This window comes from Pithys albifrons, chromosome 6 (assembly GCF_047495875.1).
Source record: "Pithys albifrons albifrons isolate INPA30051 chromosome 6, PitAlb_v1, whole genome shotgun sequence".
NCBI classification, from domain to species: domain Eukaryota; kingdom Metazoa; phylum Chordata; class Aves; order Passeriformes; family Thamnophilidae; genus Pithys; species Pithys albifrons.
This window is the reverse complement of record NC_092463.1, coordinates 10,477,325-10,501,777: the sequence shown is the minus strand read 5'-3', so window position 1 is coordinate 10,501,777 and position 24,453 is coordinate 10,477,325. Positions and strand designations below refer to the sequence as shown.

Below are 24,453 nucleotides of genomic sequence, written 5' to 3'. Positions count from 1 at the left end.
GGTATTTCACATTGTTACAGTTAGGCTGTATTGCCTGTCAAAACTAAAATATGATGGAAAACCATCAATACAAAATTGCCAGAGAAAAGGTTTAAATGGAGATGAAGAACACGAGAAGCTGCTGCTCTGGAATACTAGTAGCAAAATTGGTTTTTGTTGGACAGCTTGACCTTGTAGGGTACCAATCAGTGAGTGGAATTCAGTAAGTATACTTCATTTCACTCAGCTTTTCAAATCCAACAGTGATTCTCTGTATTTGCAAACTATCCATGTTACCCTAACTTTGTTTTGCTTCTTGTGGGTTTTTGTGGCTCTTCCTGTTCTTCTGCCTCTTTGACAACAGCATTAGCTTTGATTCCTCTTCTGGCTTCCTGCTTATTCTTAGGAGTCTTGCTTTCTCACCCCGCTTGTTCTCACATCTGCCATTCTGTGGACTTGCTCAGTGCTGCATGTGATGGCAAACAGAAGTAAGCTCAGCTTTCCTTGAATATTTTTAATATTACCATTTAGGTGAGCCTGCACATTTTGATTTACCACTATACCTCTGTATGTTTCCATTAGCTTACGATTCACACCCTGTACGTGCTGCTTATTCTATTCCATGTGGAGCTCAGGTGATAATGCACCATAATATAACTCTTTCATAAAGTTAGGTTGTCACTATCCCCTGATGATTTACAATGTTCATTTTACCACTTTGCTATATTTAACAGTTTTCTTTCACCTCAGACCTCAATTCCTTCCAGCTCTCAGAAACTTCTACCTAGTGGAACACAACATAAAGAAAGTACTGTGGCTGTTCCTTCCTCTCTAGCAAGAGTAGGAATGAAATTAGAAGCTCAAGCAAAGAAATAATTCTTGTGACAAGTGTCACTGAGTTCTCACAGAAGTCTTACTTTTCACGTATAAACCCATAGAAGAGTAGGGATTTTTCACTTAGTTCCATGTGGAACAAAGACAAGGACATTGAAATATGTTGGCAGTGCACACTGAGCCCTAAGGGGGTGCCCAGCCTTCACCACAGAATTTGTCCTTCAGCCTGTTTCCTCTGTTGGGACTTGCTCTGTAAGCTGTGGAGCTCTTCGTGTGCATTTCATAGAATCATCAAGGCTGGAAGAGACCTTGAAGATCATCCCGTCCAACTGTCCACCCATCACTGCCACTGTAACCTCTGAACCACATCGCCCAGCCTCACATCCAGACGCCTCTTAAGCATTTCCACAGATGGTGACTCCATCTCCCTGGCCAACCTATTCCAATACTTGACCATCCTAACAGTGGATTTTAAATTTTTTTTTGTCTAAAATGTAATGTGAATCTTCCCTGTCTCAGTTTGAGGTCATTTCTTCTGGTCCTCTCACTGCAGGCACAGGAGAAGAGACCAGTCCCCAGCTCACTACAGCCTGCTCTCAGGTGTTTGGAGAGAGCAACGCCATCTCACCCAAGCCTCCTCTTCTTGAGACTAAACAAGCCCAGCTCCAACCGTTTCTCATAGGGCATATTTTCTAGACTTTTCACAAGCCTTGTTGCCCTTTGATGGACACATTCCAGAACCTCAATGTCCTTTTTAAAGCAAGGGAAAAATTTTCCCAGTGGCATTCAACTGACATGGAGCCATCAGTCTCATGAGTCCTACAGTCACCAAAACCCTGCACTTCTTTCCACAACACGGGGCCAAACGAGCAAAAAGAGCATCACCAGTGGTGCCCCACTCTGGGACAACACCGCTGGAGAACGCCGTGCTCTGCTCCCTGCTGGCACACACCTCAGGCAGGCACAACCCGAGCAAGGGCTAGGGTGGCCTCCACCGGCATTCTCGGGGATGCACCTGAATGCCTGGCATCCCTGAGGAGCATCCACCCACCCACCCATCCATCCATCCATCCATCCATCCATCCATCCATCCATCCATCCATCCATCCATCCATCCATCCATCCATCCATCCATCCATCCATCCATCCATCCCCGCTGCCGGCGGGAGGGATGACGCCATGGGGGGAAAGAAGGGCGCGCGGGCGCTTCTGGGAGGAGGGGGGCAGCGGCCATGCCGGGAGGGAGGGGAGGCAGGAGGGAGGGAGCGCGGGGCGGGGCAGGGGCGGCGGCCGCAGCCGCAGCGGCAGCAGCGGGGCGGCGGTGGCGGCTGCGGGCAGCTGTCAGCCCCTGTCACCGTGTCAGCCCCGCTCCGCCGGGCACCCACCCACCCTCCCGCCTGCTGGCGCTGCGGGCGTGGGGGAAGCGCTGAGCGCACCGTGGGGCTGACCCGCTTCCTTCCCTCCCTCCCTCTCTCCGGTCCTCTCTCTCCCCCCCCAAAAACCCTTTTCCTTCCGCCCGCCCATCGCTGACATCCTCCTCCGGCCGCGTCCCCGCCCGGGCAGCGCGGCCGCGCCGCCCCAGCGAGCGCTGCGCACATCGCCCGAGCTGCAGCGGCGAGCGGTGAGCGGGGCCGGGCCGGGCCGGGGCTGGGGCCGGGGCCGGGGCCGGGGCCTGTGTGTTCGGCTGTGGGTGTGCCTGGTGTTTCAATGCTTTCGCCTTGTTTTCCGCCGCTGCGCAAACAACAAAAGGCTGCGCGGGCCGCCGGGTCCCCCCGCTGACAGCCGGCCCCGTCCTCGCTGCGCCCGGGGTGGGGCGGCTTTGGGGAAGGGTCCTGGGGCGCTGTCTCAGCTCCGCGCCGCGCTCTGGGGAAGGGCTGTCCCCTGGGATGGGGCTCGGCTTTGTCCCGGCTCCCCCCGGCTCCGCTCGGCGCTGCGGCGGCGCCGCCCTGGCAGGCGCGGGGTGAGCGGGCCCCGCGGTGCGGCCGTGGGGGGGTCCCCGCGGTGCGGCCGTGCGGGGGTCCCGCGGTCCGGGGATGCGGACCCCGCGGTGCTGCCGTGCGGGGATCTCGCGGTGCGGCCGTGTGGGGGTCCCCGCCGTTCGGGGGTGCGGGCCCTTCAGCGCTTTGTCTGCACTGCCCGGCCCGGGACCGCATCCTGCTGCCGGCTCGGAACGGGGCAGGGCGAGGCGGGCACGGGTCTGCCTGGGCTTTGTGCAGAGTGACCGGTTTTATACATTGTAGGTCACCTGTAGTCGGAGGCGTTTCTTAGTCTTGGTTCTTGGCTGGATTTCTACACCTCTAGAACAAGGAAAACATTGATGAGGGACACCTTATTCTAGCGAAAATGCACAACTGATTTAATTTGGTAACTGCATCTTTAGGGCAGACGATAATTTGTAAGGAGCTTTAAAACCTTACTCATTTTGTCCTCGTCTTTCTAGTATTTCTATAGGTAACAAGATGCCAGATTTGTAGATCTGCATAGCAGTTGTCTGTAATCACAAGAAGTTCTTGACAGCTTACTGAATTCTGTGCTCTAACTATATTGAAGCATATTTTAATGACCAAGGTGGCATCACCTGCTGTAATGCTGTCACCTGGATTTCTGAAGGCAGTGCTAAATGAAATGATGGTGCTCTTACTCTGCTTTGTTTTTTTTTCCCTGGACATGATTTACATTAGTGGATGTAATGTAAAGGTAGCATCGGTACTCAAATGCTGGTCATGGAACCAGAATACAGACTCAGAAGATAAACCAACTGGCAAAAAATGAGTCTGTTTTTATAGTTTGCTTTGAACAGCAAAATTGTGAGCCAGTGGCATTCATGATATAAAATGCTTCCATGGTTATACATAAAAATACATAACCGCAAAACTGTTAAAATGTCATTTTTAGCTTTTTTGTGATTGGCAGGAGGTTTAACAACAATTGCTCTGCCAAGTAATCATCTCTTTCACTTCCACTTTTGTATTTGCTCATCACTTAACTAGCAAACTTAGGCGCAAAGGGTTGCTTTGGAAGCTAAAAAGGAACCTTCGAGATTTTAGACAACTTAGCATTTTAATTAAAAAGAAATGCAACAAAACTGGAAGCAACACCTTCTTGAATGCACAGTTGATTTAAAACTCTTTTGAAAAATAGCTCTATTTTAATTGAGTATGAATTCCAAAGCTTCAGCAAAACATGATAGAGGATATTATAACCCTGGGATTACAGATACAATTGGAAGTTACACATTCAGCATTTACTGGCAGCAGAGAGAAAGCTGATCCATCTGGTGAGTCTGAGCAGAAGACCTTGTAAGTCACTTGCACAATTATTTTTGTGACCACATGGCTTAGAAGGACCTTTTTCGTGAAATTGCAGTGGATAAGGACAACTCTTGCTGTTCACTGAGATGTGCATTTTATACAATGCAGATGCATGTGGGTAAGTGCAGGGAATTTAAATTTTCTGTTCCTGAAACTCGCCAATGAATGCAGTATCACTTCTGCATCATGTTGCAGTTAAAGTTTGGCAACCATCATGTTTCTAAAGGATGATGATGGAGCTGGACAGTTCTGGTAATCAGAAATTTTGACAGCAGTTCAAGCTTAGATGCCCTTCTACTTGCTACCATATGTCATTAAAAAAGAGAATAAAGTTATCCTCCAGAGGTCTTGTGAAATACCCTCATGTACTGTTTGTCAGATTCCTAAGATATGCTTAATAGCAGTGCCTTATTGTTGGAAAGAGATTATTTAAAAGGTCCGTGTTTGACAAAAGAAGAATCACATAGACAATTTTTAAATAAATATGCAAGAGTCTGGAATACAATCTCTGAATATTTTTGACTCACAAAATTCTAAATATGCTGTACAGACACATAAGGGATATAAGAGCAGTTGCTGCTTCCTGTGTTCCCGAAGAACTTCCCATAATAATGTCAGAAACCCCTCATTGTGCGCTGCTCACACAGTGCACATCTCTCTCTGTGTATCTTTTTGTGTATACACACATTCCTATGTATGTCATTTAACTGGGAGTTTGGGAAAATATTGCAGCCTCATACTCAGTTCTGAGTCCATTTAATGCAGCTTCTGTTTCTCTTGAGGTGTGGGCTTGTGCAGTTACTCTTTCATCTCTTCCCATTTGACTCCTGTGGCAGACGTGGAATTAGATTTACCCTGGGATTAATGGCATCTCTTCAGATGCACAGCTCATGATTATTTTAAAACTCAATTCAGTGTACAAATACTGGTAAAATAATGTTTGTATAACAGGAGTGAAAAATGAATATTTGGGAAAATTCATAAATAAGCAAATTATACTTCTGTATTTAATGTTGAAGAGCAGGGCAGTTGATAGTGATGGGGACAAGCATGTAAGGTCTAGTTAAAAAAAGGTCCTTTGTAGTCTGTCTGCTTCCAGGATGGTGTTCAGTATGACACAACTATTATAAAAATGGACCAATTTCATCATCATTGCAATAAAGGGAGTAGTCACAGGCTTTTCTCATAATGCAGCCTCCATAATACTTTGTTTTTCTGAATTATTTCCAATTGTTTCTATAAGAACATTGTGTTTAGCTTGGCCAAAGTCTAGAAAAACATTTATTTTCAATGTTAACTCCCATTTTCCTTCAAACAAAGGCACGACAAACGTAATGTCTAATACATACTGTGCTGTAACCAAGTACCAGTCAAAGGCAGATTGTTCATTCTAAAAAGGAACCTCTTTAACTTCAAATAGAAATGATTGTAATAGTTATCCTGAGTCGCAGTCAGCTTCAGGTATTTTTGAAGTATTAAGGATTTTCCAGATTTTTTTTTTAGTGAAACATTTTCCTTTCTGAAATCAGGGTGTACAATAAAGTGTGGTTCCTTTGAAAAATTCTGTGGTAAATGCCTGAGAAGAAAAAGGTGCACTGATGCTGACTTAGACTTCCTGAGACGCTTTTGTTGCCATCATCTTACGGGGTTTAAATTGGACACTCTGTTAGAAGGATCAGAACCAGAATTAGAGATGCTTTCAGTGATAGAGGAATCCTTTCCCCAGGGTTCTGTTTGAGGTACTTTGTAGTCATCAGGCATAAGATGACACTGTACTTGGGGGTTTTTGTGCTAGACAATTAATGCACTTCATAATGACAGGCCATAGTGAATTGGCAAGCGTGAGGACCAAGGAGGTATTTGTGCCTCTGGTACCCATAATATGTTTGTGAGTGTGAACGGAGGGTGAACACTAAAGCACAGTTGACACTAAGTATGCTAATTTCTTGCAGTGTATAGACACAGTTAATCTCTGATAGTTTACAGTTTCTTCAGATTCAGTCAGATAAGAAAACAGATTCATGTAACAGTATCTTTGTGTTGATTTAATCACTGTTTGTTTCTTCAATCCTACTTATCTTCCAGGGATTCTGCTGTTTAACTCTTTTTAGTGCCATTGGGAACAGTCTTCATGAAAGCTGTGTTTTAACATTTTTGTAGAATTAAAATGAGTTTGTCAGATTATTGTTGGTTATGTTTCCTATGCAAAATTAGGAAGTCACCTTATGTTCTAAATATGCTTTCTGTCTACTTAAATGTAGGTTTTGTATATGGTTTCTCAATGTCAAGTCTTGCTTACAGGTAAAAGCAGTAAAATACCTTTTGCAGAGACTAAAAGGTGACCATTTTCCTGTTAGTTCTTTGGATTCTGCCATAAAACCATTGTATTTAGATTTTATTTCTGGGATCATGTCAGAACTATAGCTGATTTTATTAAATTTTAAAGTGACTAGAACAAAGGATGTAACCAGTTCAGTGTGTAGTTCTGGCTTCCTTACATATCTGTAGGGTTGGAGTGGTGGCTGCTTGCTGTGTGATGTACCCCAGCAAACCATTTGAAAAGTTAACATTGCACTTACTAATGTTCAGAATTTCGAATCTCTGACGTAACCCAACGTTTTGGTACTACTTAAAAAGTTGTATCTACAAGTAGGTTTTTTTAAAGGGCAATACTTACATTTTTCAGAATTATCAGATAACTTTATTTTCATTCTTATCAGTGTTTGTAGTGTTATGTGTTAACAAAAAATTAAGATTGCTGGTACTGTGCTATCTCTGTGTGTGTGTGCAGTTCCACAGTGCAGAGTGTGGTGGTTTTAAGCTTTAAGTAAGGGATTGCAGCAACTGCATTCCTGCAATGTATCTTTAGTTTGCTCCTTCCAGCTGACAGTAGCTGAATGATTTTGCAAAGCATGTCACACAGGTTAGGGACTGGCTGGCGAGGAACTCGGTTGTGCTGGGTGGGTCTGTTGCCTTTTTTTTTTCCTGAATAGAATATTGTGTTTTAAGATTAAGTGCTTTTGTGGATGTTTCTTTATCAAACAATGGCTGAATAGTGTGTGAAAGTCATGGTTCTGTCTTTCTCTTGTGATTTGAGCAGCTTCCATTTCTTCGTGTCTTTGCCACAAGTGGATTTTACTATACCTCCACCTTTAATGTTTTGTTTCTACATGTACTCAAACTGGATGTTCATCCTTGCTCCCCGCTCCCAGTTGTATTCAGTGTGTGTTTAGAGAGAGAAGGGTTGATTAAAGAGGTGGGATTCCTCCCTCCCCCTCAGTGTAGAGGTTGGCAGTGTATGGTCAGATTAGTGAACTAGTGGGATGATAATCTGTGAGGATCATAGAATCATAGAATCGATTGGGTTGGAAAAGACCTCCAAGATTATCGAGTCCAACCCTTGGTTTAACTCTAGTCCATTTACTAGATCATGGCACTCAGCGCCACGTCCAATCTGCGTTTAAAAATCTCTAGGGACGGTGAATCCACCACCTCTCTGGGCAGCCCATTCCAATGCCTGATTACTCTCTCTGTAAAGAATTTTTTTCTGATATCCAACTTAAATTTCCCCTGGCAGAGCTTAAGCCCGTGCCCCCTTGTCCTATTGGAGTTTACAGGCTTGAGCTAGAAGGGGGACTACAACCTCCTAAAATGTTTCTGTTGACAGGATAGGAGTATATAGTTGATCTCTAAGGGTATAGTTGAACTGTTCTTCCATCTTGGTGCTGGTTTATGAAGGTCCACAGTCCTGCTCCTTTGTTCTGTGTCCATGTTGTATCAACACAGTTTGCTGCATGGCAGGCTGGGGAAATAGGTGTATTTTGGCTGTTTGTGTCCTGAACCTTTTCCTTTTCTGTCCCCTCACCTCTGACTGAAAAATAATCCAGTAAAAGGCATGAATATCTTTGTTCTGATTTATTATGGACAGGAGTGCCTGTGTTGCGGGGGGATGTAAATGGAATGTGTGACTGGATGAAGAGCATGCCCAGGTTATTATCTGTAGCCACAGCGTTGGTGAGTGAACAAATGCTCATGGTGTGGTGTTTGCAGGGAGCCAGACCAGGTGACTGGATGGCCATTTCTGTCTTTAAATTCCTCTATAACTAGAAGGCAGTAATGTGTGGAAGATACAAGAATGTGCTGTTGTTTATATTTGCAGTTTCCCTGGAGGTGGTAGCCCAGTTGCATTCTGTGTGATGAATATTATTGTATTGAAACACAGAGGGGTGGGGTCACGATGATGTTTGTCAGTGTCCTAGACACAAGTGATAGTGACGTAGGTCTCACTAGAGGTATGAATGAATGAGTCCTCAGGAAGATATGTTATTTTTGATGAGTGGTAAGTATTGGAAGGGTTTGGTGTGCAAACCTGATCACTGTATCTGTGGTAAGGCAGAATTGTGTTTAACAGAGAGGATGCAATAAAAGTGCTTCACAAGATTCAGGACTGGGAGCGTTCTGGAATGCAGATCCTGGTCCTTGGTTGGCATGCCCAGTGTCTTAAGAAAATGTGCAGAGATGACGTGTAATGTTTTGTTAATGGTACTGGCAGATGTAACAGCCAGATTTTTTCCTAATTTTTTTTAAAAAATTTATCCATTCTATACCTTTTGAAAAGACAAGAGACAGCATAGGGTGACTTTGAATCAGTCACAGTAATTTGCTGTTGCTTAATTACGTCTCCTTTCCATTGTTCAGAAAAGAGATAAAGGCGGATTAATGAATCAATTACTTTGCTTTTAAGTATTATTTTTATTCGGTTACTGTCAATTTCTCTCACAGTACTTTTAAGTAAAGATTATATCCTGCATATTGATTTTAGAGCACACTTAAAATATTGTTTTTAGAATAAATAATTTAAATTAACAAAAAATGTTCCTGAATTTGGAGTCTGTGCAGAATGGAGGTGCAGAGTAAAGATGTACAGCACATTCTTGAGAGCAGCAGGGTTTGAATTACAGTGATGGCTCGTAGGTTGTGTGGCCATTGAATCTTGATCCCCACCCATTTGTTACAATAAAAAAGCCTGAAAATACACTCACTGCCTTTTTTTTCCATTCAGCCTGTAGTCTGGCTGCACAGGGAGCAAGACTTGCAAGCACATGGTATGGTGCTTTTAGTGGCACAGCTGTTTTAGGAAGTCACTATTCTGCCATTCTGCAGGAAAGGGATGTTTCAAAACACTTTTGTGAGATAGTTTAAGAAATAATACTGAAATGTAACTTTTAACTTACTTTGTGTTTATTTCCCAGTTAGTGTGTGCTCTGGTTGTGTGTCAGTCCACCAGAAGGGTGTTGTACTGCAGCAGGATGGTGGCAACTACTACACTGCTGGTGGCCTTAACCACAGCAAGGATTTCAGGAGTCTCCAAGGGTCAGCCAGTGCCCAGCACTAGCCAAGATAAATCATGAATGGGAAAGATCACAGGAGAGCGATCTGGAATTACCATTTGGTCCTCAGGTGTGAGTGCAAATAATGCAAAGGTGCCTTTGTCAAATCCTGTATTAGGGCCTGCTGTACTGCACTGTCCCTCCTGAGCCTGTACAGTTCAGACCACCTGAGTAAGCCCTGCAGATTATGGAGTCCTTAACAAGGAAAGTATTCCCAACCCCACAGCTAAATCAGCTCTCTGCAGTAGTAGGTAAGAATCAGTGAGTGATAAGAGGTTCTTTATTCAGTGAGTGAAATAAGGTTCTTTTTCATCATTTGCTATGCTTTCTATGAAATTAAATATGTAAGGTATAAAAAAATTAGTTTGATAATTTGTGATTAGCATCAAAAGTATCAATTTGATGTAATTTTTTATGGCATAGCATTAATTTCTTCTCAATAGTAAGGATGATGCCTGAACAATTTAATGGTGAAACTTTTTCTGTAGTAATTTTGTAAGAATTAGGTTATTGGGTTTGTATTTCTTTCTTTTAATGGAAGAATAAGCAGTAGGACGTTGTTTTTCCTAAAGGTTGAAGGAATACACTGTACAGTTTGTGCATCTTAAAATGTAATCAAGACAGCTTCAAAAACAGATTTAAGGATTTGTTAAACCCAAAGACTAGTGTGTGCTGAACAATGTTAGTGGATGTTCCTTTTATGTCTGAAGAAGAAATTGCTGATTTTCTTGTTTCAGTTCAAATAACCCTTCTCTTCAATGTCCTCAAGCACATAAAAGCGACGTAATCTGTACTCAGAGTAAATTGTCAGCCAAGTTTCCCACATAATTCCAGTGATATGAGACAAGATGTGGCCTTCTCTGCCCTTCCTGAATGCATTTTTTAGATGTTTATAGGTACGCTATAAAAAGTAGATTTGGTCAAAATTATAGATCTGGTGTTAGTAAATGGTGGCTGATGGAGTTTTTAATGTATTGTGGAAGTCTGATTAGATGGGAACATTCCTGTGCTTTTACCTAAGTGCTATTTAGAGCTTAGATAAATAGATAACGTAAATGGATGCTTACTCTCACTAGTCAATAAAGCAGTTCTTGTCCAAAAGTAACAGTGCAAAATGAAAGAACTAGAGGCAAGCTCAAAAAATGTTTTGTCTACACTACTGACAGTTTAAAATTATAAGACAAGTAGCTTTGAAAACACTTCTGATGTTACTGTACCCCTCTATCCCAGTCTCAGACTCTCTCACCATCTCTAATCAGTCTTACCAAGACTCACTGAAGACGTGGTTGCACAGAGTTGGCCAGTCCATGAAGACTCAAGTGCCATTTTCACACAGAAATAAATGTAGATTCTTGGAATATTGAGGATAAAAACTGGAATTTGATAATGACGATGGATTTGTGATGCAAACTGCCTTGACAGTATTTATTGAAAAATACAGTCAAAATTTCCCTTCAATCCACTTAATGTAGATAATTTATGAAGCGTGTCTTTGTAACTGCAAAATACTAAACTACAATACAATTTTTTGAACAAGTTAGCCTTGATTTTCCCTGATGTACCTTTGATTCTTGTGACAAGCCTTTTTAATAACTAAGACTAAATGTAATTATTTTAAATAATGATAAATGATTAATTAATTAAAACATTAATCATTAATGTTTTAATGATTAAACTTCTGCCTTCTGATGTATTTAAATATGTTTATTCTGTCTTTGTGTAAATAAAGACTTGTTAATACAGTCATGGTCATTTTGTTGCAATGATCCAGTGAGATGGGCTTTTTTGACACAACCAGAAGGCAGATCCTCTGTAGTCCAGACTGGTGTGTTGTCGCTGTTTTCGTGAAGGCAGAAAGCTCTGTTTTCTCAAGGTCCATTGGTGGCAGCTTGGAAGTGTTTATTAGTCCTCACAGAAGCTATGGAAGCGTTTGCTTTGAAGGAGACGCTGTTTGCTGCTGACACAGCAGGACTACAGAAAGGAGGCAACTCCCTTGCTCCAAGGGGTAGGAGACCTTGCAATTTGCAGGCTGTGTGCCTTCAGAGATTGCATGGACATAACTAAAAATCAAAAAATTAGCAGTAGAGGCCTTTACCTAATGCTACTAAACAGCAAAAGAGGTTTGTATTCAGTTTTATTAGTCTGGAAAAGAATGGGATTTCCATCTTGCCACCAAGTCTGAGGGGTGGTAGGTGTGTTGTCTCAGGTTTTGAGTAAGGAAGTTACGAACCACCAGCCTGTAACAGATGATAATAACTTCAATTAACAAAGAATTAGTAAGATGTACCTTCTTGGAAGTCTGGCTTTTAGTGCAGTTCCTCTGGACTTCTGACTGTGTCTGCTGAACTGCCTTAGACACACACACGCCTCTCAGGTTCCTTTTGCACTTGCTTCAGCTTTGACTGAGAGTGATCTTTGATGTGACAACAAATGCGTAGAAGGATTTTAATACACACCCAGCTTCATCCAAAACCTGAGATGTTAGAAGGGCTTGGGAATGTACACAGAGAATAAATTTTTCTCTTACTTATGATACATGTGGACTGATTGTAGGATCTAAACAGGTGACACTTCTCAGAGAAAGAGAATCGGTGGTGATTTTAGGACATGTTACTATTCTGTGTTTTAGTAACTATATCTTTTTAGGCCTTCAGAAAAGTAAAATGTAGTTGGTGAGATATGCCAGAAAGAGGATATTTTCCCTTGATTTGTTTTACACAAAAAATAGGGGTAGTATCTGTGGGTCTCTGTCTCTTGCAGTATGTGAGCAGAAGGAGCAAGATGGGATTTGGCCTGCAGCATTATGGAATTCCAGATATGCTTTAATCTAAAAGAGACTTGGAAATAGATTGACAGGTCATCTGGATTGTCTGCAGTTAGAAGGATGCAGATTTGCTGTATCATGGTAATTGAAATGCCAGCTAGTAGCTGGTGTTTATTCGGTGCAGCACTGTCAGGGGATTGACACCATAATCTTTCCTTTAAGAGGAAGGAATAATCTGTGTAGTTACAGAGTGCTTTTATGTCACTGAAGACTTTAATACCTTATAGGATTTTTTTTGCTGAATTAACTATTTCACTAAGAAGTAATAATTTTAATGAATATAGTTTGCTAGAAATGAGGGCAAGCTGAGGGCTGAAATTGCTCCCAAGGGTTTTATCAGTTATCCTTGAAATGTGAAAAAGTACTGATTTCAAAATAGTATTAAGTTTGTTACCTATAAGAATGCAGATATGATTGCTAAGAAACAGTATATGCTTCATTAGTGCTGAAGTAGCATACTGTAGAAATCTAAATAAAAGGACTCTGCAGCAGAGCAAATCTTCATAGCTTGTACTTTCTGAGCAGAGCAAATCATCTTAGCTTGTGCTTTCTCAGAGAGAATTGTCAGCATCACCCTTGCTAAGGGTCTTATAGGAGCTATTTTTGCTATCATCTCTTTTTTTAGCAAATATAGTCTGTTAGCCTGCTTTTCTCCTTAATAATTTTTTCATCTTCCAAAGAATGCCAAGATTTTTCCTGAAAGGTGTGATTTTTTTTTTTAAGGCAGGCTCCAACATTAACAGATTACAAGATTTATCAAGGTAGGTATACAGTGGCTGTGTTCTTCAGCTAAACAAGTACATAATCCTCTTCACTTAAACATAGTTCAATGCAGTGCATGGGTGTATTGACAGCCAGTGGGGTTTCCTGGGGCCTGGCACAGTATTTTCCAGAGGTGGATGCTGTTGTGGAGCAGGGATGGCACATGAGGCTGCGCAGCCTCTTCCCACTGATGCCCTGTGGAGAGTGGGCAGTGCTGGCAGTGCTGATAGAACAGCAACAGCCACATTACACCAGTGGGAATCTCTGCCCGTGTTGAAGTTTTCTGGTCTTCTACACATTTTAGTCAAACTGTCCTCTGCTTATTATGCATTTACTATAATTGGTAGAACTCTGCAAAGTATGAGTGTGTGTCCTGTTTGCTTACAAACACAGACATCTTGTGTTAAGGTTGGAGGTCGAATTATAGATGTGATTTTGAGCTTTTCTTGGGATATGTGCCCTTGACATTAAAGGACTACACATGTCCCTTTTATAGTATTTACCTTGCATACTTGCATTTTAAACCAAGTAGTAGGTCAAACTTCTGCATACGGGGTTAGCTCGGAGTTGAAGGCTGACAGAAGTAGCACAGTAAGATTTTTTTTTTTATTTAGGTGCTTATTAGCAGCGTGTTGGTAGAAAAGTGACTCCCCTAATAGAGGGGGAGTTTCTCTGTAGCTCAGTATTGGTTGCTAGACTTGTGCAGCTCCCTCTTCTTACCTGCTTCTGGTCAGTGATTTGCAGCCTCCCCCGAGTGGTGTGTAAGGTAGCCTGTGTACCTGTGTGCTGAACTGGGAAGATGCTTTCTGAGATCGTGTATCTGGAAACCCGAGGCAGTGCAGAAGTGCAGCAGGATTCTGTTTATAGAACTGGGTCAGCGAGTGTGCCTTCCGTCTGGCCTCCAACAGGACATTGTTTGCAGGTGCAGTTCCAGATTTTCTATTCTGTGTCAGTTCAAATGCAGATGATGAAATAGTGATGGATGGATAGCAGTAGCAGTAAAGCTACAGTGCTGAATATGGCAAGAGGAAAAACTACTTTAATTCTTTTGAGAGGCTAGAGATAATGTATTGGAATAAAATTCATGGGTGTAAGGAACAATTTTAACTAAAAGGAGGGCAAATCAAACAAAACCAGAAAGATTTTAAATTTCCTTATGTATGAGAACATGACTTGTGATGGCAGAAGTAGCCTCACAAAGAAAGAGAAATTAACATCTTAGATTAAAAAAAAGTTATTATTGTTCTTTCAGAGATTTCTGACTGTAAACCATAACAGAAATGTATTCAAACCCCAAAGTGTTTGTTATCTGAATCCTTCTACAAATACCTTTCTAAGTGCATGAAAGACACCCATGGGTGATTCATCCCTGTCATTTCTGCGTTTGGCTGAGTTGCTTTAGGGAAGGGTGCAGTTAATGCGGTGTTTGACACACAACTCGGTCCCTCCACAGACTGTTTTTCATCTCTTGCCTTTGTTGCTGATTTTCTTTTTGTGCTTGGAAGGCCTGTGATGTTTTGAGGATTGTTTGAGAAGGCAATTTCTCATATTTTGAGGATTAGCAGTTAAAGCAGCTCGTAGTATTTGAAGATGGTGCGTTCCGTGATGTAATGAGACATGTTCGTGGTCTAAGCAGGGAATTAATGATTTGTAATTTCCAGCTCATACAGAACTGGAACAAGCACATGGCAGATGTAGGATGCTGAGCCTTGCTATTTAATTAAGGAGGAACTGAGGGTGAAATTAGGGTTAAAAGCCCTGAATAGACTGATTATTGTTATGAAACAGTGAACTGCTAGGTACATATTAGAGATACAAAAAGCTCAAATTAGTATATCCTATAACTGTGTGGAATTTGCAGTGCATGTAGATGACAGGTGTGGCTTGAGACAGTCTTAGAATCATAGAATTGATTGGGTTGGAAAAGACCTCCGAGATCATCAAGTCCAACCCTTGGTCCAACTCCAGTCCATTTACCAGATCATGGCACTCAGTGCCATGTCCAATCTGCGTTTACTTGTAGCAGCTTTTACTCTTAGGAAGACAATTTACTCTTTCTTGTATGCAAACACATTTTGCTGTAATTTTCAGCTATGCTGACTGCTAGCTATATTGAGAGGAAAAAGTTTAGGAAGAATTTGGCTTGATGCAGCAGTTTAGACTTTGGGGGTCTTAAAATTTATTTATTTTAAATTGTATTTTGAAGGAATAATGATCAGACACTAGATATATTAAAACTTTATCTTCCAAGCTTTTAGTACTTGAAACCTGTTAAATAATGAAAATACCAATACAGAGAGAGGGAATCCTTAGGGATTCATCACAAGTTAAAAATTAGAATGGTTTTGTTTATTTGTCTTCAGGACCTCTACTAATCTTCAGTCAAGGAAAAAGAAAGTCTTGTGGGGTTTTTAGAATGAAATTCTTCCTTGATAAGTTTTCCTATGCAAAGAGGGATTCATATGTTTATGTTTTGGCTCAAGAATATTTTAGGGTGATCTACAGAAAAATGACACTTCTTTAAAAGTAGCTGAGTAGGAAAAGCTATTTGTGTTTAAGAGATCCCTAAATACGAGTGGAGAGCTTAAGGAGCTGTCTGTGATGTGTGTATGTCAGTAGGAGAATTTAGGCACAAATTGTGATGTCAGCATTACTAGTGCAGTTGGTTTGAAAGTTTTATGAATAACAAAATACTTAAACTGATTACAGATAACAGCCACTTAAGTCGTTTGTGTATGATGGGATTATCCCAGTGGTTACACGACTGAAAGGCAGGAGGCTTGGCCCTGCTTTCTTCATGCTTTCTTTAGTTCATATTCTTGCTACTCTCAATCCATTTCTTTGATGTGAATTTATGTTATAAAATTTTGTGGGAACCACTTTAGTAGATGTCACTTCAGGGCTTTTGATGTTGATCTGTCAAAGTTAATTAAATTTGAGTGGTTTAGAAGGTTGCTTGATTTTTAAAAAAGCATTCAGTTACTTTTGTACTTTAACATGGTCTATGTTGTCGAAAACAAACAGAGAAGGTAATACTCAAGATTTGCACAGGCACATACTCAATAAGAGATGTAAATTGCTTAAGCCAGCTGAGCTGGTGAGTGTCTCTGCAACTCTGGCTGCAGTCCTTTTTTGTTTTTTTTTCCCCTCATCCAAAACTGTTTTCCAAATAAACCTTTCTGCATCTCAATTCCTTATTTTGTTTTCAATTGTACACTGAGTTAAAAACTAGTATTTTCATCTATAATTCCTGCGTTGTAACAGATAAAATTTGCAGCATCAGGATAAAACTGACAGGAGCTTAGGAAGTCTTTGCCTACATCCTTTTTCTTCTCTAGGGGAAAAAGTATAGGAAGAAAGAGTTAACATTTTTTGAAAAGTGACAATAGAAAGGCAGGGTAGGTTTTGTCTCTTTTCCTCTGTATACATCCTGCATCCAGACTTAATTTGTTGGCTTCCTGTATGGGGTTTGCTGCCTCAGGGTATGCAATTGTAATTGTTTGATTGTGTGTTCACATATGTTGTTTGATGAATAGGTAACTATCTTTTGTAAAATATCCTAAAAAAATTAATGGAAATATCATCACACCTCCATGCTGCTCTTAAAGCATATTGGATATTTATTTATTCATTTTACTCCTACAGAGAATCAGATCTGATAGCATGGAAAATGATGTGTGTGTTACCCTTCTGTTTTCTAAATTATTCTCCCAAACACAATCTGTGAAACTCTGGAGAACATTGTCCAAATTTTTTGTAGTGTTTGATACAGAGGTCATTTAAACAGTGTGATAGTTTTGATCCAGGCCTTCCCTAGTAACCAGGTGTAACCAGGGAAAGGCCCATCTCCTGGGTATTCCCCACCTGTTTTTCCCCTCCCAGGTGACAAGGGAGGATATCAGAGAGGGAGATAAGTGGCTGGTCATATTCTTCTGGTGAGGGTTGGGAGCAGGGAGTTTGCTGTTTTTGGTCCCTTGTTGGAGCCATGCAGAAGATCAGAGAGAGAGAAAGAGAGCGTGAGAAAGAGCTGGCCTTCTTTTGACAGTCGTTGGTAGGATTGTATTGGACTGGTTTGCTTGGGGGGTGGGCGGGCGTGTCTCGTTGTACCTATTTGTTCTGTTTTGTCCCTTTGTTGTCTCTGTTTTCCCCTTCCCTTTCCTTTTCCCCTGGAAGTTTTCCTATGTTGAGTGCAGATTGTGTATATATAATTGCAAGCATTTAAAAATATACCTATATACTCCAATTTAATTCAGTTTCTTTCAAGTTTTTTCTTTCCCCCCTTTCATTTTTTTCCCCTTTTCTTTCCCTCTGCTTTGAGGAGTGGAGGGAGAAGGAGAGGCAGCTCGGGGGCTGAGAAGCCAAAACAAAACCAAGACAACAGACACCCTACAAAATGTATACCAAAAGATTTGTTCCCTTCCTCTCAGTGAGAGAGACTGGGATTCTTACAATTTTCATTAGAGGGGATGTGAGAATCCCTGTCCAGGCTGCATAGACCTTTGGTCAGTCTGTCTTGATGCAGCTTTGCACTTGGCTCTGGCTGCAGTGTGGTTTGCTGGGGCAGAGGAAGCTTTTTAGCCACATTTGGTGTTTGGAATGAGGTGGCTACAAAACCTGGCACTTTGGATTTACACAGGAAGCATTGCATTAGTAAGGCAGGTCTGCTACTGGGATGTTGCTAAGGATGGTTTTGCCCCATCAGGTTTAAACCTATTTTGCTTCTCTTCAAAAGCTGCAGTGCTGCCTCAGCCATCCTGAATTGCCACTTCAGTGTATTTTGCCAGAGCTCTGTCCTGACTGTATTGGTGCTCTTGACAACCCTATTTTCCTTCCAGAAACAAACCTGTGTCCTGGTTTCACAGCTTAGCTGTAACTGTGCACACAGATGTGTCTTTTGGCTGAATTTTGTGTGTCAGGCAGGTGCTTTCCAGGCTACTTCATTCTTTGTTTATGAAGACATGACTATTGCAAGGCCTAATGTAGTTTTTTGTATCAGTTTCTTGGTTTTCTGTAGCAGTGAGTGGGTGTTAATTTATCTGCATTCATCACTTAGAATTCATTTTACATACACTGTGGTGTTTAAAATGTGCAATTTTTTTAAAAAAAAGTTATCTATATATATATTACATCCATGCATGCACACACCTGCTTTTCATCCTTACTGTAGAATGACAGAACATGAGGCTTGCAAAAGGAGTTGCTGCCCCTGTTCACATAACACACAGATGGTCACTTTATTAGATGTTCTCTGCTGGTTTTATTTCCTTGTAATCAAAGGTTCAGTTCTTTGCATTCAGGATGGATTTTGTTAATTGAAGGTGAGAAAGCATACCAAGGGTAATTCAGGTTGAGCTGTATGTTGCAGTTACCATAATCTGTAACAATTTTGTTTATGACTGTGGGTGTTAGAAGCATTTATTTACAAATTTGTCCTGTGTTAAATTGAACTTAATTTTTCTACGCAACTTTAGAACTGCCTTTTAAGCGTTCTGGGTAATAGTTCTCGGGTTATAATTGGGAAATGTGTAAATTATCATCAGATTTTCATGAGTTAATTTCTTAGGCCATGCTCAATTAAACTGGGGTAAAACTAATTTCACTGCTTCTCCAAGTTAACTGTGTTTTCAGACAGTAGATTATTAGAAAATAAACCCAGTGTTGCGTGCAGCTTTTCTGTGGGCAGGGCACAAATGGATGTGCCTTTGGGGTGTTGCATTGCAGGAGGTCATAACAGAGAGGGCATTTGGAGTGCATATAAACAGGAGTAACCTTTTATTTTTAATGTATTAGAAAAGCATAAGTGCACATCATTTTGCTGTTGTCATGGTGTGTATATATGCATGTTCTTTATAGCAGTTTTAATTCAATATTTAAGTGGTTGTAATTTTTTTCCTTCTAAAACTAGACTTGTTTCTGTATTAATATAGTATAATTAATATTAAATATTATTTTATCAATGTTTCCCCAAGTGTATTCACATGGATATGATAATTTAATTTATTGTTTTAGATAACTTTTTCCTTTTTATTTTAATTTATACTTTCTGGTTCAGTCAAAGATGGAAGTATCTTAAGCAGAAAGGTGTAATTTCTCAGTTATTTGTTTTCATTACAGAACATTTTTCTGGTGACATTTATAAAGGGCCAAATTATTTGTCTTCTCTTTGCATTTTTACATTGTTATACTTGTTTGTCACTTCAGTAACAGCACGTGTGATAATTAAGTTACCTGAGTTTCTAAATTTTATTTGGATCTTCATTTGCATTTGGTAGAGGTGTTAACAAACATTCAGAAATCTGCTATCCTCAGTGTAGGCCATAAGGTGCTGAAAAATTGCACAGTGAAATGTGTCTTGCAAGGGTTGTGTTATGCAAACTACTTTTTCCAGCATGAGGCAGCTGTTGCATCCTCAGCAAAACAGCTTTATCTAGACCTGTAGGCAATTGAATGTCTGTGTGTAACTGCACAGTTACAGTAATGAATGTAAAATAGTCTCAGAGGGAAAAGATGTAGTGATAACAGGTTTTTTAGCCCTTGGGAAAGGATGAAGATGGTGTTTCCTTTTGACAGAAATAGGGTGATTTTTTCTCGTCTCTTTTAGAAGGCTGGATGGTATTTCTTCAAATTCTTCAATCTCTGGTTATTTGTAAAGAGCTGCAGATCAGTGACGTTTGTGAATAGCTGTATTTATTATAGTGTGTATTTTATACACCAGCTACTTTTGTACCAGTTTTAGCACAAACCAGAATCCTGTTCTTCACTGTTCATTAGTAATTCTTCTGCCATGTTGTAGTCTGTATTTTATTATGTGGTGGTGTCTGATACATGAGTGAGTGTTAATATTAAGTCTGGAAGTAGAAACTGGAAAACCTGAAACACTGTTCAAACCCAGAATGTTGTGCACAAATATAATTGCACTCTGATTATACATTTCAAATTTGTGTGTCTTAATGACTTCTGAAATGAAAACTATTCATTTACGGAAAATTACCTACTTTATTTTTAATTTTGTATTGACTACCATACTCTTCCATTTCAGAATGTATGAAAACATGTCCACAATGGTGTATTTAAAGGAAGAGAAGTTGGAGAAGCTTACTCAAGATGAAATCATTGCCAAAACTAAGCAAGTGATCAATGGACTAGAGGCACTGAAGAATGAACACAATTCAATTTTACAGAGCTTACTTGAAACACTGAAATGTTTGAAGAAAGATGATGAAACCAATCTGGTGGAAGAAAAATCAAACATGATTCGAAAGTCACTGGAAATGCTGGAGCTTGGCCTTAGTGAAGCACAGGTAAAATTGCAGTGGAAATAAAGCATTTCAGACTTTAAGGACTTGCATTTGCCTTACTGAATGTTAGTGATGTGCTGGGCCATTTATATTTTCGTGCATGTTAAGGAAGAAAGAGTGCTGTAATTAATAGAGGTAATTACTGTCTGTCTTGGTGTGTTATGGAACTAATTGTGCATTCAGTGTTAAAGCATTGAAGGTCTTAACTGAGCTCCTCTTTACTTCAGTGAGACAGTTGTATTTTCTGTTTGGACTTTTCTGCAGCATTAAGCAGGTAATGTTCAAGCAACTCAAGAACTGAGCAGTGGCATTTTAGCTCTAAATCACTGCATAGGAAGGTCTCACACATATTTACACACATATACATGAATTTGCTCCAGCCTTTTAGCTCTGGTGTAACCTTAATGTTTATATGTTTATATAATGTTTGTGTTCCCTTAATTCTGAGGTTCTCATGATCATAGCTCGTGGTGCTCCTAGAGCTTAAGAATCTCTAATGCTTATTGAACATTTCACTAAACCAAAATGGAATTTAAAAGCATTTGAAAGATTAATAATTGAGTGCAGAATCTGAACAACATTCCCTGGAAGACTCTGAGCTGATTTCTGGGAACTACTTTAGTTGATGGAGGTATCATCTGCAGATGAGTGAAAAGATGTATGTTTAGTGTGGGCTGTCAGGACTGTATTTACAGGACAACTTTAGGGTACTTTGTACTAGATCAAAAACCTGAAAAGATGTGATGTGACAGTCACCAGTGTAAAATGGCAGAGTGTTTGCACGTGAGTTGAAAATGCCAATGACTTGTTTCTGTATTAATAGGCTATATTAATATAGAATATAGGCTTTATAGTCAGTAACTGTGCTCAGACTTCTCATGTGGATCAAGCTCTTCCTGTATGGTGATCTGGAAGCTGTGGGCATTGGATCATGGTGAATTGAGACTGAGAGAAGGAAATATGGGTTACCACACATGAGAACTTGGAAGCCCTGGACATCATGGTACAGACTGTCAGGCCTTATTATGTTATACAAGCTTTGATCCCTTGTATTAGAAGGAAATACTAGAAGATACATGGAACAAAATTGCAGTACTTCAATTACCTTTAATGGTTGGTTGTAGAAGATCTGTGAGTGAATCCTAACTTCGGTGTGGTATTTGGACTCTGAAAACCTAGTTCTGATCCTTGGCTTTGTCAGATTCATCCGCCTCAGCTGCAGATGTTCCTGCCTTGTTTGCTCCTTTGTGAACTGTGGTGACAAGGAGCCAAGAAATCTTCATTTCATTTGCTGCCTTTGTTAGGAAACCAGTTACACTTCAAACTACTACTGTCAGACCTGATAAGGCTATTCTTCCTGCAGTAATAATTTGTTGTTGTTGTTTATTTAAATTAAGAAATGAAGATATGATACAGATGTTTTTTGTCACATGCATGTAGGTCTGGTGACATAAGTGTTGTTTCCAGGAAAATGAACCTAACTTTACTGGAGAAGTGACCAGACTTTCCTTTCAGTTAATTCTAGAGAGTAAGATTACAAAAGGTTTTAGTTTACTATTGTACCTTGTTCAGTTTTTGAATATGTTCACCCTCTTATTAAACTTTCCTAAATTTACTTTCTGATTTTACAAATGCCACTGTTTGAATAGGCCAAGTAATTTAAAATATTAAAACAGTTTTGGATATGTGAATAGGTAGATGCTGAAGGTTGGACATTTGGACTTGTATTAGGAAACTATACGTGAAGTTTTTCTTGCCTTTATAAGAAAAAGTTGTTTCTAAAGGCTTGATGAATTTTTTGACACCTCAAATTTCAGCTAAGGACACTACCTGTTTCACATTAAATACTTAGTATAAAACCACTTAAAGGTAACTTTGTTTTAAAAAACTCATGAAATTTAAGAGGTGAAATACTAGTAACAGGAAGACATCAAACTGATCTAAAAGGTTTGTATTCTCACCAGTGTTCCACTTTTGCAAGGTGTGCTTCCTGGGATTGTTGTCAGCTGTTCTACATATGCCAGTGGGAGATTGCATAAACAGTGAAGGGAGAATATCTTCTGCTGGTAGTGTCTAACTTTCACTTAATAAGCTTCTTTTGCATTTAACTTTGCTTGGCAAAAAAACCCCAATCCAAGCAAACTGCTTTTATGGCTGTTCTATTTTTGTCCTTACTCTGACTGTGTTTGAATGTCTGTACAGTCAAGCTTGTAAGTAATATAAAGTGCTTATATAATTCTGTGATCAATTGCACATTTAGAGCTCAGTAGTATAACTGTCCCTTTGAAGTATTATCGTTATGCTGAGGTGTTCATCCTCATGAACTGTGAACATCTAAAGCAATCCTTTTCTGTCTGGAAGCTGCTAAATTAGAACTCTGGGTTAGTTCTTAGGTTATTTTTGTGATCCTTCAAGTTGAAAGTGCTCCATTTGATGTTAGCAGAACAAATAGTTCCAGTTCAGTAATCTAGTTCAAATTTTTCATCTATTTTAAGATTATATCTCATTTTCAAGGAATCCTAAAACCATTTTAACTTCTGATTAGCATCATGGAAAACAATCATTAATGAGTTCCTCTAGGTTGGGGCCCCCAACATAGGAAGGACGTGGACCTGTTGGAGCAAGTCCAGAGGTGGTGATGAAGATGCTCGGAGAGCTGGAGCACCTCTCCTGTGAAGGCAGGATGAGGGAGTTGGGATTGTTCAGCCTGGAGAAGAGGAGGCTCCAGGGAGACCTTAGAGCACCTGCCTGTGTCTAAAGAAGCTACAAGAAAGCTGGAGAGGGACTTCTTATACAGGCATGGAGTAATGCCTTGAAAGTGAAAGAGGATTGGTTTAGATTGGGTATAAGAAAGAAATTATTCCCTGTGAGGATGGTGAGACACTGGAACAGGTTGCCCAGAGTTGTGGGTGCTGCATCCTTGGAAGTGTTCAAGGCCAGGTTGGATGGGGCTTTATGTGATCTAGTGGAAGGTGTCCCTTCCCATGGCAGGGGGATTGGAACTAGATAAGGTCCATTCCAACCCAAACCATTCTGTGATTGTAAAAGGTAAAAGAGTTTAGAAGAAAAGCGAGAACAGGTCTGTAAAGAAGAGAAATGTGAATGTTTACCAGATTTCACAGCTGACAGGTTTAAATAATAAAAGGCTTTTATATTAAATGCAGGCCTGGATTCTAGGGAAAGTATGTCATGTGACACATTGTGCTTTTTAGGTAATGATGGCCTTGTCAAATCACTTAAATGCAGTGGAATCAGAGAAGCAGAAATTGCGTGCTCAGGTTCGACGGCTATGCCAGGAAAATCAGTGGCTACGGGATGAATTAGCCAATACACAGCAGAAACTACAGAAAAGTGAGCAGTCTGTGGCTCAGCTGGAGGAAGAAAAGAAACATCTAGAATTCATGAATCAATTAAAAAAATACGACGATGACATTTCACCATCAGTAAGTAGCTGTACAGTAAAAAGCACCTTACATTTACATATGTTGTAATCTGCCTATTCAGCAAGAAATGACAGATACATTTTATTCGTCTCTAACATAAACTTGTCATTAAAACTTACCTTGTACCAGTGTTGCATGGTTTGCAGAAGAGTGTTTATTCTTAGTTTGAGAGTTATGTATTTTACTGTCTGTAGATAATAAAATACATGAGGATTAAAATCCATAAATATTCATTTAGTATCATGTAAGCTTAAAAATTATAAAGAACTGACCCAGCCCAAAATCTCACTTCTGTAAGTTCAGCAGTTAAAATAAGTGGGGAATGTAACCTATGAGAGATTCTAAGTACCTTGGAAATTTGGCTTATTTTGACTGCAGGAGAAATACTTAATTTTCATCTAGTGAAATCAGTGTGTAGCTTTTGCATCTGCTGAGAATTTACACTGGGATAGTCCTTTCAGGACCTCCTGTCAGACACTGTGATCACCTGCACATTTTCAGGCCCGTTGTGTTGCATATTCTTAGATTCAGAGAAAAACTGGATACAATTTAATTTATGTGAACGAGTAACTTACTACTTAAAAAGACTTCTGATTTGCCCTTTTTAAAAAT

At 40.2% G+C, this 24,453-nt stretch overlaps 1 protein-coding gene across 7 annotated transcripts in view; it reads left to right on the top strand.

The window, feature by feature from the left end:
- The first annotated feature begins 2,073 nt into the window (after nt 1-2,073).
- Nucleotides 2,074-24,453, top strand: part of KLC1 (kinesin light chain 1) — a 50,069-nt gene continuing 27,689 nt past the window's right edge. For 2 of the 7 annotated variants that reach the window (XM_071557433.1, XM_071557431.1), the window contains exons 1-3: nt 2,075-2,434; nt 20,140-20,401; nt 23,611-23,841. In XM_071557433.1, the coding sequence (XP_071413534.1) occupies nt 20,141-20,401; nt 23,611-23,841 (492 nt within the window). In that variant the 5' untranslated portion in view covers nt 2,075-2,434; nt 20,140. Of the gene's footprint in view, nt 2,435-20,139; nt 20,402-23,610; nt 23,842-24,453 lie in introns of all 7 variants that reach the window. The other 5 variants (XM_071557435.1, XM_071557434.1, XM_071557437.1 and 2 more) reach the window with 3 other exon arrangements.